Source organism: Pantherophis guttatus, chromosome 7, assembly GCF_059756535.1.
Source record: "Pantherophis guttatus breed Tessera chromosome 7, ASM5975653v1, whole genome shotgun sequence".
In the NCBI taxonomy this organism is placed as follows: Eukaryota; Metazoa; Chordata; class Lepidosauria; order Squamata; family Colubridae; genus Pantherophis; species Pantherophis guttatus.
This window is the reverse complement of record NC_142069.1, coordinates 18,090,221-18,106,536: the sequence shown is the minus strand read 5'-3', so window position 1 is coordinate 18,106,536 and position 16,316 is coordinate 18,090,221. Positions and strand designations below refer to the sequence as shown.

The 16,316-nt window shown below is 41.5% G+C and overlaps 1 protein-coding gene across 4 annotated transcripts in view; it reads left to right on the top strand.

The window, feature by feature from the left end:
- DDX11 (DEAD/H-box helicase 11) overlaps window positions 1–16,316 on the top strand; it is a 49,504-nt gene that overhangs the window by 27,708 nt on the left and 5,480 nt on the right. For all 4 annotated transcript variants that reach the window (XR_015728850.1, XM_087873705.1, XM_034402751.2 and 1 more), the window contains 9 exons: window positions 378–416; window positions 1,851–1,962; window positions 3,931–4,065; window positions 5,313–5,425; window positions 7,330–7,402; window positions 11,325–11,428; window positions 12,644–12,793; window positions 15,070–15,138; window positions 15,561–15,661. Coding sequence is in view for 3 of the 4 variants with exons in the window: in XM_087873705.1 (XP_087729831.1) it covers window positions 378–416; window positions 1,851–1,962; window positions 3,931–4,065; window positions 5,313–5,425; window positions 7,330–7,402; window positions 11,325–11,428; window positions 12,644–12,793; window positions 15,070–15,138; window positions 15,561–15,661 (896 nt within the window). In the remaining variant the exon portion in view is untranslated. The remainder of the gene's footprint in view (window positions 1–377; window positions 417–1,850; window positions 1,963–3,930; window positions 4,066–5,312; window positions 5,426–7,329; window positions 7,403–11,324; window positions 11,429–12,643; window positions 12,794–15,069; window positions 15,139–15,560; window positions 15,662–16,316) is intronic.

Genomic DNA, 16,316 nt, shown 5'->3' with positions numbered 1-16,316 from the left:
TTTTCAACCCCCGGTAGGCCAACCATGGATAAATCCAAGAAAAGAAAAATTTCAGAAGAAAACAACGTTTAATTCAACTACATATGCTAGTTTTGTGGCCGCTCAAGAAATAGTCAGGCACAGGAAGGTTTTTGTGGCTCCTGGTGTTTTCTTTTCTGTGGGAAATGGGTCCAAATGGCTCTTTGAGTGTTTAAGGTTGCAGAGTTAGGAGTTTCTGTAAGGAGTCACGGAGGAATTCTAAGACAACTGAATACTCTGCTTCTAAAAGGTGTAGGTTGAATGATAAATTGTGATAATCTGGCAAAGAAGGTTAAAACGAGATAATCTGTTAAAACAATGAGGAACCTTTTAATGTGCATGTTCTCTTTTTTCAACAGATTCAGCGTTACTGTGAGAAAAGTTGCATCAGCAAGAAGGTAGTGCATCAACAGAGCAGAATAAAATTCTGGTTCCATGTCTTTTAGGTGCCTTTTTGGGGTCTGTTTTCAGGAATTTTTCATAGGATATGGGAACATAAATTGCCTTAGATTGAGTCAGATCAATTGGATTAACCTGGTTAGCTATTTCCTATACAGTGATGCAAGAATGAACTGTGCAGGGCTTGTGTTGGGATACGGCTCCCCAAAATTTCAAAAGATGTTACCTTACTGTAACTTTTATTGAGTGGCAGGGAATATTTATTAAATCTATGGTAGGAAAATAATTATGAATTAATTTAAAGGTAAGCCAAATATATTGAATTAAATCAAACTTACGGAGTACAGATAGTCCTCAATTTACAACCACATTTGAGCCCAACATTTATGTTGCCAAGCAAGACGTTTATTCAGTTTTGCTCATTTTGTGACCTTTCTTGCCACAGTTGTTAATTGAATCTGCCTTCCCCATTGACTTTGCTTCTCAGAAGGTCAGAAAAGGTAATCACATGATCCCAAGAACTGCAACTGTCATAAATATGAGTCAGTTGCCAAGCATCTGAATTTTGATCACTTGAGCACAGGCATGCTTCAAAAGCCGTAATATAAATAGCAATAGCACTTAGACTTATATACCGCTTTACAGTGGTTTACAGCCCTCTCTAAGTGGTTTACAAAGTCAGCCTATTGCCCCCAATAATCTGCGTCCTCATTTTACCCACTTCGGAAGAATGGAAGGCTGAGTCAATTTTGAGCCTGGTGAGATTTGAACTGCCAAATTGCAGCCAGCAGAATTAGCCTACAGTACTGCACTCTAACCACTGCACCACTGAGGCTCTCATAAGAGTGAAAAATAGTCATAAGTCACTTTTTTCAGTGCCATTGTAACTTTGGTCACTAAATGAAAGGTTGTAAATTGAGGACTACCTGTGTGGCCATTTATAAACCAACTGAATCTCTTCATGGTTTCTGGGGTATGTATCACGGGTGAAATCCAGCAGGTTCTGACAGGTTCTAGAGAACCGGTAGCGGAAATTTTGAGCAGTTCAGAGAACCGGTAGAGGAAATTTTGAGCAGTTCAGAGAACCGGTAGAGGAAATTTTGAGTAGTTCTGCTTGTGTGGGAATGGAAATTTTGCAATATCTTTCCCTCAGGAGTGGGGAGGGAATGGGGATTTTGCAGTATCCTTCCCCTGCCACGCCCACCAAGCCATGCCCACCAAGCCACACCATGCTCAACAAGCCACGCCCACAGAACTGGTAGTAAAAAAATTTGGATTTCACCACTGGTATGTATGTTGGTCTCCCTTGGGAAGACAGATTGTCTGAATGTTTTCCTCTTTCCTACTTTTGCAGGATGATTAGGGAAACGAACAGGGAAAAATTTACAGACCATATTTAAATAATATTTTCTGGTCTTTTTCCTGTCTTGCAGCTCTTAGGATTTGTGGAAAGATACGGAGTTTTCAAAACCAGCAAAGACGACCAAAAGTTGACTGGTTTGCAGAACTTTTTGCAAACCTTGAACAAGAGACCAGAAAAAGAAGGTGAGTTTGGCTACAAAGCAAGTTTTGGCAGTTTTCAGAATTGGAAGGAGGTGAGCTGGAAGAGGCGAGATGTAAAAATACAGGCAGTCCTCGATTTACAACAGTTCATTTAGTGACCATCCAAAGTTACAACGGCACTGAAAAAGGTGACTTACGAGCGTTTTTCACAGTTACGACCGTCGCAGCCTCCCCATGGTCACGGGATCAAAATTCAGATGCTTGGCAACTGGTTCATATTGATGACCGTTGCTGCATCCCCAGGTCACGCAATTCCCCCTTTTGCGACCTTCTCACAGGCAAAGTCAATGGGGAAGCCAGATTCACTTAACAACCGGGTTACTAACTTATCAATTGCAATGGTTCACGTAACAACCGTGGCAAGAAAAGTCGTAAAATGGGGAAGAAGAACTCACTTAACAAATGTTTCACTTAACAACAGAAATTTTGGGCTCAGTTGTGGTCATAGGTTGAGGACTACCTGTAGTGATGTTTCAGTAGGTTTGGAAACAGGTGGATCTATGAAGCTTCCCTGTTCTTGGGTTTTTTCATTTCATTTTAGTGGAAGTAGCACATCCATGTATTTGCACAACTTCATACGGAGTTGTGTCTTAGGACAAACATTATTTTCCATTAGAAGAATGGAAAATAATATATAAAATGAAGATATAAATAATATTTATAATAATATACCGTATTTTTCGGAGTATAAGATGCACTTTCCCCCCCCCTAAAAGAAGGTGAAAATTTGGATGCGTCTTATACACCGAATGTAGCCCCGCCCACCCGCCAGCCCCCACCCTTTTGGAGGCTGCAAATGCAGCCTCCCAAACAGAGAGCCACTCAAACAGCCTCCGAAAGGTCCGTTTGAGAGGCTGCCTTTGCTAAGAGAAGCTCCTTTGCAAACGGAGCTTTTGGAGGCTGCAAACGCAGCTTCTCAAACGGAGAGCCTCTCAAGCAGAATTTCTTTTTTCTTATTTTCCTCCCCCCAAAATAAGGTGCCTCTTATACTCCGGAGCATCTTATACTCTGAAAAATACGGTAAATAATACATAGAAAAAGTCATTTTTCTACCTGTCTCTTGAAAGTCAATGAAGAATCAGAGTTTGACTTTTCTTGCTACAATAATTCAGTTTTTGCAAGATTGAGGGCCTATAGATATATGAGCCATATGTCATTGTTGTCTTGATAAATTGTTCTGGAACAAGAATGGAAAAACTTTAGGAAGAATGTTGATTTAGTCTCTTGTCGGAAGCCTTTTTTTCTATTAACACGCATTTAGACAAAATATAGTTTATTGAATAGCCCGAAGGCCTTTTCAAACAAAACAGAAAAGAAAAAGGGAAAAGATAAAACAGTTACAAAAATAGCAATCTAAAAATATATGATAGATGACATTAAAATTTTACCATATCAAATTTCAATAGCTAAGTAGCATTTCAATAGCATTTAGACATACAGTAGCTTTCAGGGTTCCAAGTAATGTACCTATAGAAAGTAGAACTCCGAGGCAGGCAAATTCCTCAAAGAACAGTTTTATTAGATATATCATATTGGCACGACTGGTGAAAGCCGACTCTTAAAGTTCCCGCGGCTGTCACCTAATTAAAAGTAAAAGTTTCCCCCTTCCCCCAAGTCACTGATCACGCTGTCCAATCCAGATGCTGGGTGGTTGCTTGGTTACTTCACTCCTCCTCTGGCCCGTGAGAATGTCCTTGGTTCCCACAGGAAAATGTTTATTGTTTTGGCTACAAAACCCCATCTAACTATTTCCCCCTTCCCTCTGTTGTGTGGCAACCCTGAAACCTCTAAGACTGCCTCAGCCAGGTTAATTTCAGAATTGTCAATATCCCCAAATGAAAATAAATTGGACATGCTACTTGTGTGGTTGTCAAAGTAAGGAATTGGGAGATGATGTTCTGCAGGGGAGAAGTTGCCTTTCCAAATGAGAAGTTGTCTTTTGATCTGCAGGGGCTCTGCAAAGTTCTCCCGGGGAAGGTGAGGACGACCACCCCAAAATGGCATCTCCGCTAATGCACATTGAAAGTTTCCTCGCTGCGCTCACAAATGCAAACCAGGACGGGAGAGTCATTCTCAGCAGGCACGGTATTGTATATCCACGTTTGATTTGCTTTCTTTAAAAATAAGTACATCTGTATATATTGAATTATTTCAAGGTCATTCCATTATGCGTAGTCCTTATCTAGTGATCACAGCTGGGATTGCCAACTCCATCACTAAGCAAACAGGGTCGCCAAGCAGAACTTTGCATGATTGCAACTGGCTTACAGCGTCACTTCCCATGTGGTCATTAAGTAAGTCGCTCGTGGTTAAGTGAGAGATAGCAATAGAAATAGCACTTAGACTTATATACCGCTTCACAGTGCTTTACAGCCCTCTCTAAGCAGTTTACAGAGTCAGCTATTGCCCTCAACAATCTGGGTCCTTATTTAACCTACCTTGGAAGGATGGGAGGCTGAGTCAACCTTGATCCCAGTGAGGATCGAACTGCTGAACTGCAATCAGCTGGCAGTCAGCACAAGTAGCCTGCAGTACTGCATTCTAACCACTGTGCCGCCACAGCTGTCTATCATGGGGCTGTGGCTTGTAATTTGACCACCAGCTTCTCCATTGATTTTGCTTGTTGGAAGCCAGTTGTGACACACACAGATAGCAGTTATGTGACCTTGAGATGTTGGAGTTGTCATCAATGTAAGGATTGATTGTAAAGTTAATTTACTTTTATTTATTTATCAGGTTTTTAAAACCGTCCCTCTATCTCACAAAGTACCTTTCTCAAGTCCATTGTGATTTGAACAGTCGCTAAACAGGGCAGTCATTAAGTGAGGCCTGTCTGTATCTCCCCAAATGCCTTTCCCGGAGGAAACATCTGAAAGTAAAAAAATAAATAAATCCATATTTATGTAAACACTTGATGCTTTTTCATAGGAGCACTTACCTAAACAATTCGATTGCAGTTTGAGTCGTGGAGATATTATTCTCCAAGCGTTGCTAAATTATGGCACCTTATTCATTTTGGATCCTGGGATTGTAGCAATATTAAGGAGGTTGTGGTATTTATTGCTGCTTACTAAATTACTTTATTAAGTATGGTCGTAATTTAATCAAGTGTTGTTCCCATATTAGCCCCTGGGAACCAACCCCAGTTGCTTTTGTTGTCCTCTTTCTCTAAGAACATTTTCATTGTTTCGTTTGAAGCATCCAGCAAATTGACAGGCAGGGGTTGGGGGGCAGGGGGTGGGTGGGGTGGAAAGCCCCCTTGCATTTCAGGATGCCCTTCAATGTTTTTCATTGTTTACCTGCCAACTCTCTGAATGTGCTGATTTTTCCAGGTACTTTAGCCCTGAGCAGCCTCAAGTTCCTATTGCTCAATCCAGCTGTGCATTTTGCTATGGTGCTGAAAGAATGTCGAGCTGTGGTCATCGCTGGGGGCACCATGCAGCCGGTGAGTAGCGAACTGGGCTTCCTTTGGGTGATGGGCAACCGCTTTTAAATAGCAAATGATTGAAGGAGCTGATTTCTCGCCTCCCTTCTTAGCAGACGTTCTCCAGAATGTGCTGGAAGGAGGTCTTTCTTGTATAAAAGCAGCAGAATGAAGGTGTCGCTTTGAATCTTTGGCTCGTTCTGCCCCTTCCCCTTGGCACCATTTTGCTTTTAACGCACCTGGCAAGCCTTTCACAGTGTTTACAGCAGTGTTTCCCAACCCTGGGAAGTTTAAGACGGGTGGACTTCAATTCCCAGAATTCCCTGGCCAGCAGGCCTGACTGGAGAATTCTGGTAGTTGAAGTCCACCCATCTTAAAATCCCCAGAGTTAAGAAACATTGATTTAGAGGTTTAGCTTCTTGGTCTAGTCAATCTGCCTGCTGTTTTTCCCAAGTCCTAGAAAGGTCCTAAAACTTTGCATTTAACAGTAAACATTTAGTTTTCCCATAAAGTAACAGGATTTCAGTAACACCATAATGGCAGATTCCATCATGCTTAGAGTACTGCTATCTAGGTTTGAGTCTGGTGGCATCTGAATGGTGGTCTAGAACAGGGCTGTCAAACCCGTGGGCCGCGGGCCGGATGCATCACATGCTGGCCACGCCCACGCCTGGTTTAGTGAAGGGGGGGAAAAGTCCCGATACATCATGTGACACCGCCGTGACACCGCGAGTTTGACACCCCTGTGTTCTGACTTAGGCTTCCCAAGAGCATGAAGCAGACTCCTCGTCCCAATAAAACCTCTTTTATTTAAATTAAAGGGAAATTCTTCTCCAGCAAAGTCCCGACAAACAATCTTTCATGAGATTTCACAACTACAGACCTTTATCAGGCGTGGAGAGTGGCCAGGTCGATATCTTCCAAACTCCATGCTGTAGCAGCAATTACTTGGCAAGAAGTCAGGAATAGATCTTCACAGTAATGAATTGAACTAATTGTCTCCTGCAAACTCCCCTTTATTCGCTCCTCTTTATTCCCTATTGGAGGGGCCATTCACCGTCCACCTGTGCCTTTACTCCCAATTTGGACTTTGTTCCTTAGCTGTTCCCTTCTGGCAGCTCTGCACATGCCCACATCGGGAACAGGCTCAAGCTGTTCTTCTGCCCCACTGATATCCGACTCTGAAGGCAGCTGATAACTGTTGGACGGGCCCTGGCCCCATCTCTGCCTCAGACGCAGAGCACTCATCAGAGCCTTCCCCAGACTCCAGGACTGGCCCATGTTCCTCCCTAACCTCCTCACTGTCTGAGTCTGCCACCAGATCCGCTGGCCGCTGGCGGGCCACACACCCTGGTCTAGAGGAAAGATTATAAAGACTAACTCTTAGCATATAGATCTAGTGATTTGTTGACCATGAAAATTCATGTTGTATCATGGACTTGGGTGGTTTATTCTTTAGCTTGCAATCTTCTTTCCACAGAAGTTGGGAGAGGTACCGTAGTTAGATATTGTTTTTTCTGTAAAGCAACTCTTTTCAGGGACGTAAGGTGGGAAGTGAGATCAACTTGTCTGTCTCCCGTCCTTTCTTTGGTCTATTCATAAAAATCCCAGTCTCTCTTTGGTTTGTTAACTACATGAAATTAATCAGTACTATAATCATGGTAGCTTATCAAGAAATAAAATCGGGAGGCAGGATCTGGACACAAATGGCCTTTGAAAAACATCACACAACATGATTCCTCCCTTCCATAACATGGGAGCATGTTATGGGGTCCCCAGAAAAGCGAAATTGATTGTCTTGCTACGTATACGGGGCTATGAGAGCAGAATTTGGATCTTTTCCTCCCCAAGAGTTGAACACTCTTGTGTACGGCATGCTGTGTTAAGTCTTCTAAAAAAATGGATTTTCACTATGTGCCTTGCAGGTGGCTGATTTCCGGCAACAGCTGCTTTTGGGTGCTGGTGTTGATGCTGACAGGATTGAGGAATTTTCCTGTGGTGAGTCCTGGGAACAGTGGTTGCCCCAGATCTTTTGAGTCATGCTTGGGTGACCTTTGGGGCAAAGTTTTGCCTATTCAGTTGTGTCTTTCCAAATGGTTGCATCCATTGGGGTGGGGGTGGGGGTGAGGCTTGTTGGTCTTGTTGTCTTTTATCTTTGCTTGAAAAGTTTATGGGTAGAATCTGCCACCTTCAGCCACTGCACCTGCATTCTACTCAAACCAGGGGTCAAGAGAATGACTTTTGCATCCTTACATGAAAATAGGTTTCCGTGAATTGAAGGAGGGCTTCCTTTCTTATAAATATGCATGTGGAAAACCAGGAAATATTTCCATGAAAAAAACCAGATCTACAGTACAGATAGGCCTTGACTTAGAATTGTCTGTTTAGTGACCATTTAAAGTTACAATGGCACTGAAAAAAGTAACTTATGACCGTTTCTCATCCAGCCATTGCAGCAACCCCATGATCCCATGATAAAAATTCAGACTCTTGGCAATTGGCTCATAATTATGATGGCTGCAGTGTCCTGGGGTGGGGGTGGAGGGTCAGGTGATCTCCTTTTGTGACCTTCTGACAAGCAAATGAAGAAGCCAGGTTCAATTTAAGGAGCCTTGGTGGTGCAGCGGACTAAAGTGCTGTTAAGTAGCACTTAGCTGCCAACTGCCTGCAATTACTGCGAGTTCAAATCTCACCAGGCTCAAGGTTGACTCAGCCTTCCATCCTTCTGAGGTAGGTAAAATGAGGACCCGGTTTGTGGGGGCAATAAGCTGACTTTGTATAAAAAAGAACACCGCTTGGGGGGGGGCCGAAAGCCCTACTAAGCAGGTATATACAAAAGTATGAAGGCTAGTGCTTAACACATTGTAAGCCGCCCTGAATCTCCGGAGAAGGGCGGCATATAAATCGAACCAATAAATAAATAAATAATAACAAACAAACAAACAAACAAACTTAACCACCACAATGATTCACTTAACAACTCTGGCAAGAAAGCTCATAAAATGGGGGCAAAACTCACTTAATAACCGTCTTGCTTAGCAATGGAAATGTTGGGGTCAATTATGGTCATAAGTCAAGCATCACCTGTAATTGCTACTATAGGAAATGTTCCTATCTCTAGTGCCAGCAAGTCAGTCAAGTCGTCCCATCTCGATTTTTTCTTGCAACCTATTCCCCATTTTCTAGGTTTCCTCTTCCCATGGTCCAGGGGTCTCCAGCCTTGGCAACTTTAAGACTTGTGGACTTCAACTCCCAGAATTCCTCAGCCAGCAAAGCAAAGCTGGCTTAGGAATTCTGGGAGTTGAAGTCCACAAGTCTTAAAGTTGCCAAGATTGGAGACCCCTGGACCCCATGGTCAAAGATCCTGTACCTGTTTACTATTGCCAAACCTTTACTCATTTAAATTTTTTTTTTTGCAAATTTCCATGTTCTCTGGCGCCTTCTACTAGTTCATTCTCTTGACTGCTGTTTCAATTACAGATAGACAGTTAGAGAATGAAGTCCATTATTAAGGTATCTATGATGAATTCTAGAACAGGCACAGCTTAGGTTAGTAGTAGTACAAAACCTTTTTTAAAATTATTTTTCAAGAGGATATTTTACACTTAAATGATCATGATGAAAATGGGCTTTTTTCTTTTTTCTTCAAATGTTTCAGAGTAAAAATTAGGGTAGAATCCGTAGAAGATGCTAAAATGGTGAGTTCTGGAATAGTGCCAAGATGGTTTCTCTTCAAAGCATCTATCTGATCAAATTTCCCCAAATTTTTCCATTTCACACTTGAGTTGTGACTTCCAGCTGTCACAACTGACAGTAATTGCTCCTTATTTCACTTAAATGATGAGAGGCAGGTCCCGGTGTTTGAAAGATCTGTTTTTGTTTTACTAGAGCCCAGAAGTCTATTAATGAGAAGAAAGTGTGAAAGAATGTCTTGCGGAAGATTCAATTATCAACTGTGGCAATCTTTGAGCTTTTCTTTTATAATAAAAGTACAATGACTTCTTGCAAAACATTCAGATTTACCATTGAGTCCGAACTATGTTCTGCCTCCTGCTTATCAAAATCTCTGCTATGTTCCTGTCATCAGTTTTATAAGCCTTGACTTTGATTGCAAATAACAATGGTTAAATTAATACCAGAGCAATTAACGTTTGGTAGACCAATTCAAAGGTCCCCTAAAATGTGCAAAGTTACTGTGATTTCTGGATTTGACAATCAGGCAAGCAGAATGTGGCAAGTAAATCAAAATTTTAAAAAGTATTCAGCATTAAAAAGTTCCAAAATGAGGAAGTCTTGATAGGGCGTGTCAAATTTTTCAACTTTGAATTTCCAAACACTAGGCGTGCTCAAAAGTTGTGACATGTTTCACAAGAACAGTCCTCCACTCCTCTGCTTGCAACAAAATAAATGTTTTAAATGTTTTTACTGGTTTGTCATTTTTTTTTAATTACGGGGCCAAATTTATATATATCTTTTTAATTGTATTTTAATGTTTGTAGTTTATGTTTTTATTTGGCTGTACACCGCCCTGAGTCCTCAGGGAGAAGGGCGGTATATAAATTTGATATAAAATAAATAAAATAAATAAAAAATACCTTATGCTACCAGACTTGAAATTCTGGGCCTAGAAAACTTAGAACAATGCCGTCTTCGGTATGACCTAACCCTAGCTCATAATAATTATCTGCTACAATGTCCTACCTGTCAATGACTACTTCAGCTTCAACCACCACAATACATGAGCACACAATAAATACAAACTTAAAGTGAACCGCCCCAAACTCGATTGCAGAAAACACGACTTCAGCAACAGAGTGGTCAATGCCTGGAATGCACTACCTGACTCTGTGGTTTCTTCCCCAAACCCCCAAAATTTTAACCTAAGAGTGTCTACTGTTGACCTCACCCCATTCCTAAGTGGTTTGTAAAGGGCGTGCATAAGCGCACCAACGTGCCTACCATCCTTGTTCTAATGTTTCCTCTACTTGTATCTATTTTATGTATTCAGTTCATGCTTATAATTATATAAATTACCTAATACGTTCTTGATAAATAAACAAACAAACATGCCTTGGGGATTGTAAAGATATTTTGCGTACTTCAATTTAGATGTGCTTGGTAAGTAACTACATACATATCATAACTTTTTAATATTTTGTTTATTCTGCTGGTGCTCTGAAGGTTTCTGTCAAATGGAACAACATACGCCAGACTAAGAAATTAATGCAATATAGATCAGGATTACTTTTATTGTAATAACTGTAGTACAGACTTTTGCAGATCTGAATGTGCTTCCCCTCCCTCACTTTTATTTTCCCGTGAATCAGGGAGGGACTTGTCTGAGATGTTTTCTCAAGTTATATTTTTAGCATGGGCTCAAGTCCTGCCTATTTCACCCTTGTCTTGATACCATGTTTCCCTGAAAATAAGACCCTGTCTTATATTTTTTTGAATCCCGAAATAAGCGCTTGGCCTTATTTTCAGGGAGGTCTTATTATTTTGGGGCATGTGGAGCAAGATGGGGCTCCTCTTGCCATCTTACCTGATTTCCAGCTCTGCGTTTAAATATTTTTGGGGACGGCTTATTTTCAGGGGGAAGCTTATTTTAGCTCATGCTCTCAAAAGCCCAATTGGGCTTATTATCAGGGGATGTCTTATTTTCGGGGAAACAGGGTAGTGACAATGTCTCAACTCATTGTCTTGAGTCTTCCTCCTGTCATTTAAGGCCATTCCCTCTTTCTTTCTACACTCATTGCACCGAGTGTTACTTGGAAGAAGAAAGCTGATCTCATGGGACTATATTTGTTCAGTCCTTGTAGTTGAGTATTTGGTTAACTGTACAAGAGCTAGAAAGTTTAGCCTTTTAGTATAACAGGAACAGCAACTTGTTCATTTCTTCCTTGGATTCTTGTGTTATTAGGTCATGTGATTCCCCCTGACAACATTTTACCCATCATCCTCTGCAGTGGTCCGTCCAATCAGCTGCTGGAATTCACTTATGAGAAAAGAGGCTTGCCTCAGTTGGTCAGTATTTTTTTTCCCATTACACTTCATTGCCTCTTCAGGCAATGGAGTTTCATTGAGTTCACCGGGTGGGCATATTGTCCCTTTGATATTGCTTAGGCCCTTCCTGCTTGGTTTCTGTCACTTGGGTTAGACAGTTGCAAAGGAAATGGATCCTTTTTTGTGGTTTCCCCCGCAGTTAACCTGTTACTGGACACCACAAGTAGCTCTCCTTGTGGCAATCTGATTTACTGTATTTCCATATCAAGGGAGAAGCCATCCCTAGAAGCATAGATACTCACAAACAGGAAAAGAGGGAACCTGGTGTTTCATAGAGTGGATTGGGAAGCTAGCGATAATGCCAAGTTGTCCTTGACTTATGGTCATCCGTTTAATGACAGTTAGAAATTATGACCTCAGCAAAAGTGATTTACAACCTCCTGTCAAACTTATGACTGCTGCATCACCATGAAGTGTGTGTGGTGAAGGGAGGGGGGGGAAGAGAGAGGGAGGGAGGGAGGGAGGGAGAGAGAGAGAGAGAGAGAGAGAGAGAGAGAGAGAGATGGATGATCGCAGTTCACAAAAATGATCACATTTTTGATGGTTGCAGTGTTTTCCAGTTATTTACAACAAGCCAAGTCAATTGGGAAAGTTGGATTCACATAATCTCTGGTAAAAATGGTTGTAAATGCAAGCATGGTCACGTGATGACTCGCTTTATGACTGCATCACTTAGCGACTGAAATTCCAATCCCAATTTCAGTCATAAATCAAGGACTACTATATAGGATGGTTCATCTTTGTTTTGACAGTGGGACCTGAAGCTTTGAAACAAGGCAGGCCACCTTTTTTTAGGATTAATTTCAAAAGCCTTCTGAAAGAGATCAGCGCAGATCTCTGAGTAGAGATGTTTGCTCCTTCCTAGCAGCCTGAAATTGTGGGAAAGAAGGAATCGAGCAGAAAAAGAGAGGAAAAACGGTGTCGGAAAGAGCCGGATATCCTGTGACACCAGATTCTGGACTCCGCTTGCTTCAAATTTGTCTATCCTGCATCCGCCAACTGATTCTCTCTAAGCATAAATGTACAGCCTTTAGGTTCATGAACTCCCTTCCAGCCCAGCCCATTCCACCCCAGGAAGGAAATTGTGTTCTCAAAGAGAACACACAGCCTTCGATAGAAGAAAGATTTTCTTTCATGGCTGAAAGTAGACATTGCTGGTTTTTCTCCATTTTTCAGATGGAGGAGACGGGGCGGATTCTTTCTAACTTGTGCAACGTTGTCCCAGGAGGTGTGGTGTGTTTCTTCCCTTCCTATGACTATGAGAAACAGGTATACATGCACTGGGAAAAGACCGGATTGCTTGCCCGACTGGCTACTAAGAAAAAGGTAATTGGGTAAGCCAATGCTGCTGGTGAAATCGAACATACGGCAATTATTGGCTGATTCCTCTCCTCTAGTTTTGTTGTAGCGATAGCAGTTAGACTTATATACTGCTTTACAGTGCTTTACAGCCCTCTATAATCAGTTTACAGAGTCAGCATATTGCCCCCAAGAATCTGGGTCCTCATTTTACCCACCTCGGAAGGATAGAAGGCTGAGTCAACCTTGAGCCTGGTGAGATTCGATCTGCCAAATTGCAGTCAGCCGGCAGTCAGCAGAAGTATTCTGCAGTGCTGCACTCTAACCACTGTGCCACCGAGGCAGTAATGCGTCATACTGGCTCTGCTGCCTGCACAGTGAAGTGGAGAGGCCCAATCCTTACCCGTTGACCTAGCCATGATACTTGCTGGGTAGCTGATCGTTATACTTGATATATCGCTTCATCATTTCCCAAAGCCAAGAGACTGGCTTATTTGTGTAGGAGACAGGAAAAACTACAAGCCAACCTGAAATTTGACTGTGGGCATCACCAAGACAGCCTTGGATTGTTCAAAAAAAAGGAAAGCAGGATCAGATATAATAGTTAGCTCTTGGATGGAAGAAATCCCTGGGCTGTAGGCCAGACTGGGAAGTTGAAAAACATTCAAGGTTACTACTTTCACAGATTTCTAAGATTTTTTTTTTTTTTTTGCTTTAATTTATATGCTGCCCTTCTCCGGAGACTCAGGGTGGCTTACAATGCGTTAAGCAATAGCCTTCATACTTTTGTATATTTATACAAAGTCAGCTTATTGCCCCCACAAACTGGGTCCTCAATTTACCTACCTTTGAAAGGATGGAAGGCTGAGTCAACCTTGAGCCTGGTGAGATTTGAACTTGCAGTAATTGCAAGCAGCAAATGTTAATAACATTCAGCACCATCAGCAATGAAGGTTGACTTAAGAGAATCTTTATCTTTGGTCATCACGGTTATTCTTTACAAATTGAAAAATAGCATGCTGTAAATTGGAAAATTAAACCCAACATTCCCATTTCTCCTTTTATAGGCACACCAGTTGTGGCAAATACTACAATAGCCAGGAGCCTGAGTAGCTTTTTAATCCCTTCATGATCTTGTAATATGGGCTTGTCTGTGAGAATAGGGTTAAAGTAGTAATATGAACATAGCTAGATCTGGCCGATGGCTCCTCAAGGATCATCCTATGTCCTCTTGTGGCCAGTTAGATTTAGGAAGCTCACAAGCACGGATAGCAGGGCAATCATCCTTTTCCAATATGGCTTCCCAGCCACCTTTATTGAAGGCACGATGCCCATTACTTAGTAATACCATGTTTCCCCAAAAATAAGACCCTGTCTTATATTTTTTGGAACCCTGAAATAAGCGCTTGGTCTTATTGCCATGCGCTCAAAAGCCCGATTGGGCTTATTATTAGGGGATGTCTTATTTTTGGGGAAACAGGGTAATAAACCTAGAGATGTAGGGGAGAATACATCATCCATTACTCCTCAATATGCATTAAGACCCAAAGTTGACATTTCCATGACATCATGATCCAAATAACCCGCATTTTGTTATTTGCATCAAGTAAATTCATTTGTCATAATAACATCTGTATATTTAACTTATTTAAGATTAGATTATTTCAGATGTAGGAAACAGTTCTCTTATTTCAGAGGGTTGTCTGGATGGAAATTCTGCCTGTTGTATCCAAAGTTTGCTAAATGGGGATCCTTTAAGTTAGTGTTCTTTAGATTTGACAACTTTTAAGATGTGTGGACTTCGATTCCCAGAATTCTCCAACTAGTATTCTGAGGAATTCTCTGGGAGTCCAAGCCCACATACCTTAAAGTTGCCAGGTTTGAGATACTAATTTAAATCAAGGTTTTACTGGAGGTTGAAGCCAACATCATTGTTTTTCAGTTTGGTCACTGTACAAAAGCCACAAAATTTTACAGCTCCTGTAGATGTCCCAAAGGTGTTTTTTCAGGAGGCAACTGGACTTTCTTGTTTTTTCTTTTGAAGACGTATCGCTTCTCATCCAAGAAGCTTCTTCAGCTCTGACATGATATGGGGAATCGGAGCTGAAGAAGCTGCTTGGATGAGAAGCAGAACGTCTTCAAAGAAAAAACAAGGAAGTCCAGCTGCCTCCTGAAAAAGCACCTTTGGGACAACCATGACCTGGATGAGTGAGAATCTCTACAGACTTTTAGCTCCTGAGATCTTACTACTCACATGGTATGAATGATGTTCTCCTATAATTAACGTACGATGCCATTTACAGATATTTCAGGAACCCAAGAAGGCTAACCAAGTGGAGCAGGTCTTGTCAGAATATGCCAAGTGTATCAAGGTACGAAATAGAAGATTGGAAGATAATAATAATAATAATAATAATAATAATAATAATAATAATAATAATAATAATAATAATAATAATAATAATAATTTTATTTCTATACCGCCCTTCTCCTGAAGGACTCAGGGCAGTGTACAGCCTATTAAAACACAAAAATATACGGATATCAATTAAAAAATAATTAAAATTATTAAATAATTTCGGCCTGAATTAAAACTCAAAAATTTAAAACACCCAATTTAAAATCATTTACTGTGATAGCCCGGCCTGGCGGAACAGCAGGGTCTTGAGGGCACAGTGAAATGCACGGAGGTCGGAGATCTTTGAGCTTATTGAGCAGTTGGGAAGAGGTAGTAAGCTGACCGTAGAGGTACTCCAGCTTTTAACCATTGCATTGTGGACTTCCTTTGACACAGCGCTGCAACCTAACAGACGGCCCCATGACAGGAGCACTGCTCTTTTCTGTAGTCGGTGGGAAAATGAGCGAAGGAATCAATTTTTCGGATGACCTGGGAAGGTAAAAATGATAGCTTGTGCTCGGGGTAGTGGTGGTAGAATTGTTCACTGGAATATTTTCTATTTAGAATTCAGAGAGTTATGAAATATTGATGGGGGGAGAGCATCACACTTAGGTTTGAGCTAATACAAACTGAAGTCTTAATTTTGGGAAGGGCCGTTCAAATGCTGATTTCGGGGTTTAGCTTTTAGCGCAGGGTGTTTGATTTTAATGAGACATATTCCCCATTGTGCAACAGACTGAAGGCTAACATAGAAGGTATTAGGATGAGAGAGAGGGAGAGAGAGAGAGAAAAAATTGTATGGCAAGTGGGCAAAGCTGTCACTTCCTTCTTTAAGGCAAATCTGTTGTTTCATAAACGTTCCACTTTCCATTTTTAACGCCAGTGTTATTCCTCCCACCCTGGTCTCTGCACCTGCCTTAGTGGGACAGCTAAGCTTGACATGCAGGATGACAGAAAGCTGTTGCTGCATATTAACTGCCCCCTGTTGTCACAAGCAAGTTGTGAAGGCAATTAGGTGGGAGGGTTTGGTAAATTGCAATGCCTAACCACGCTTTCAGAGACAAAGCCATTTCTCCTTACAAATGAATCCGAAATGAAACAAGCCTCTTCTCGGTCGAGTAAAGCAATAGTTATCCAGAAAGAGGTATGGGC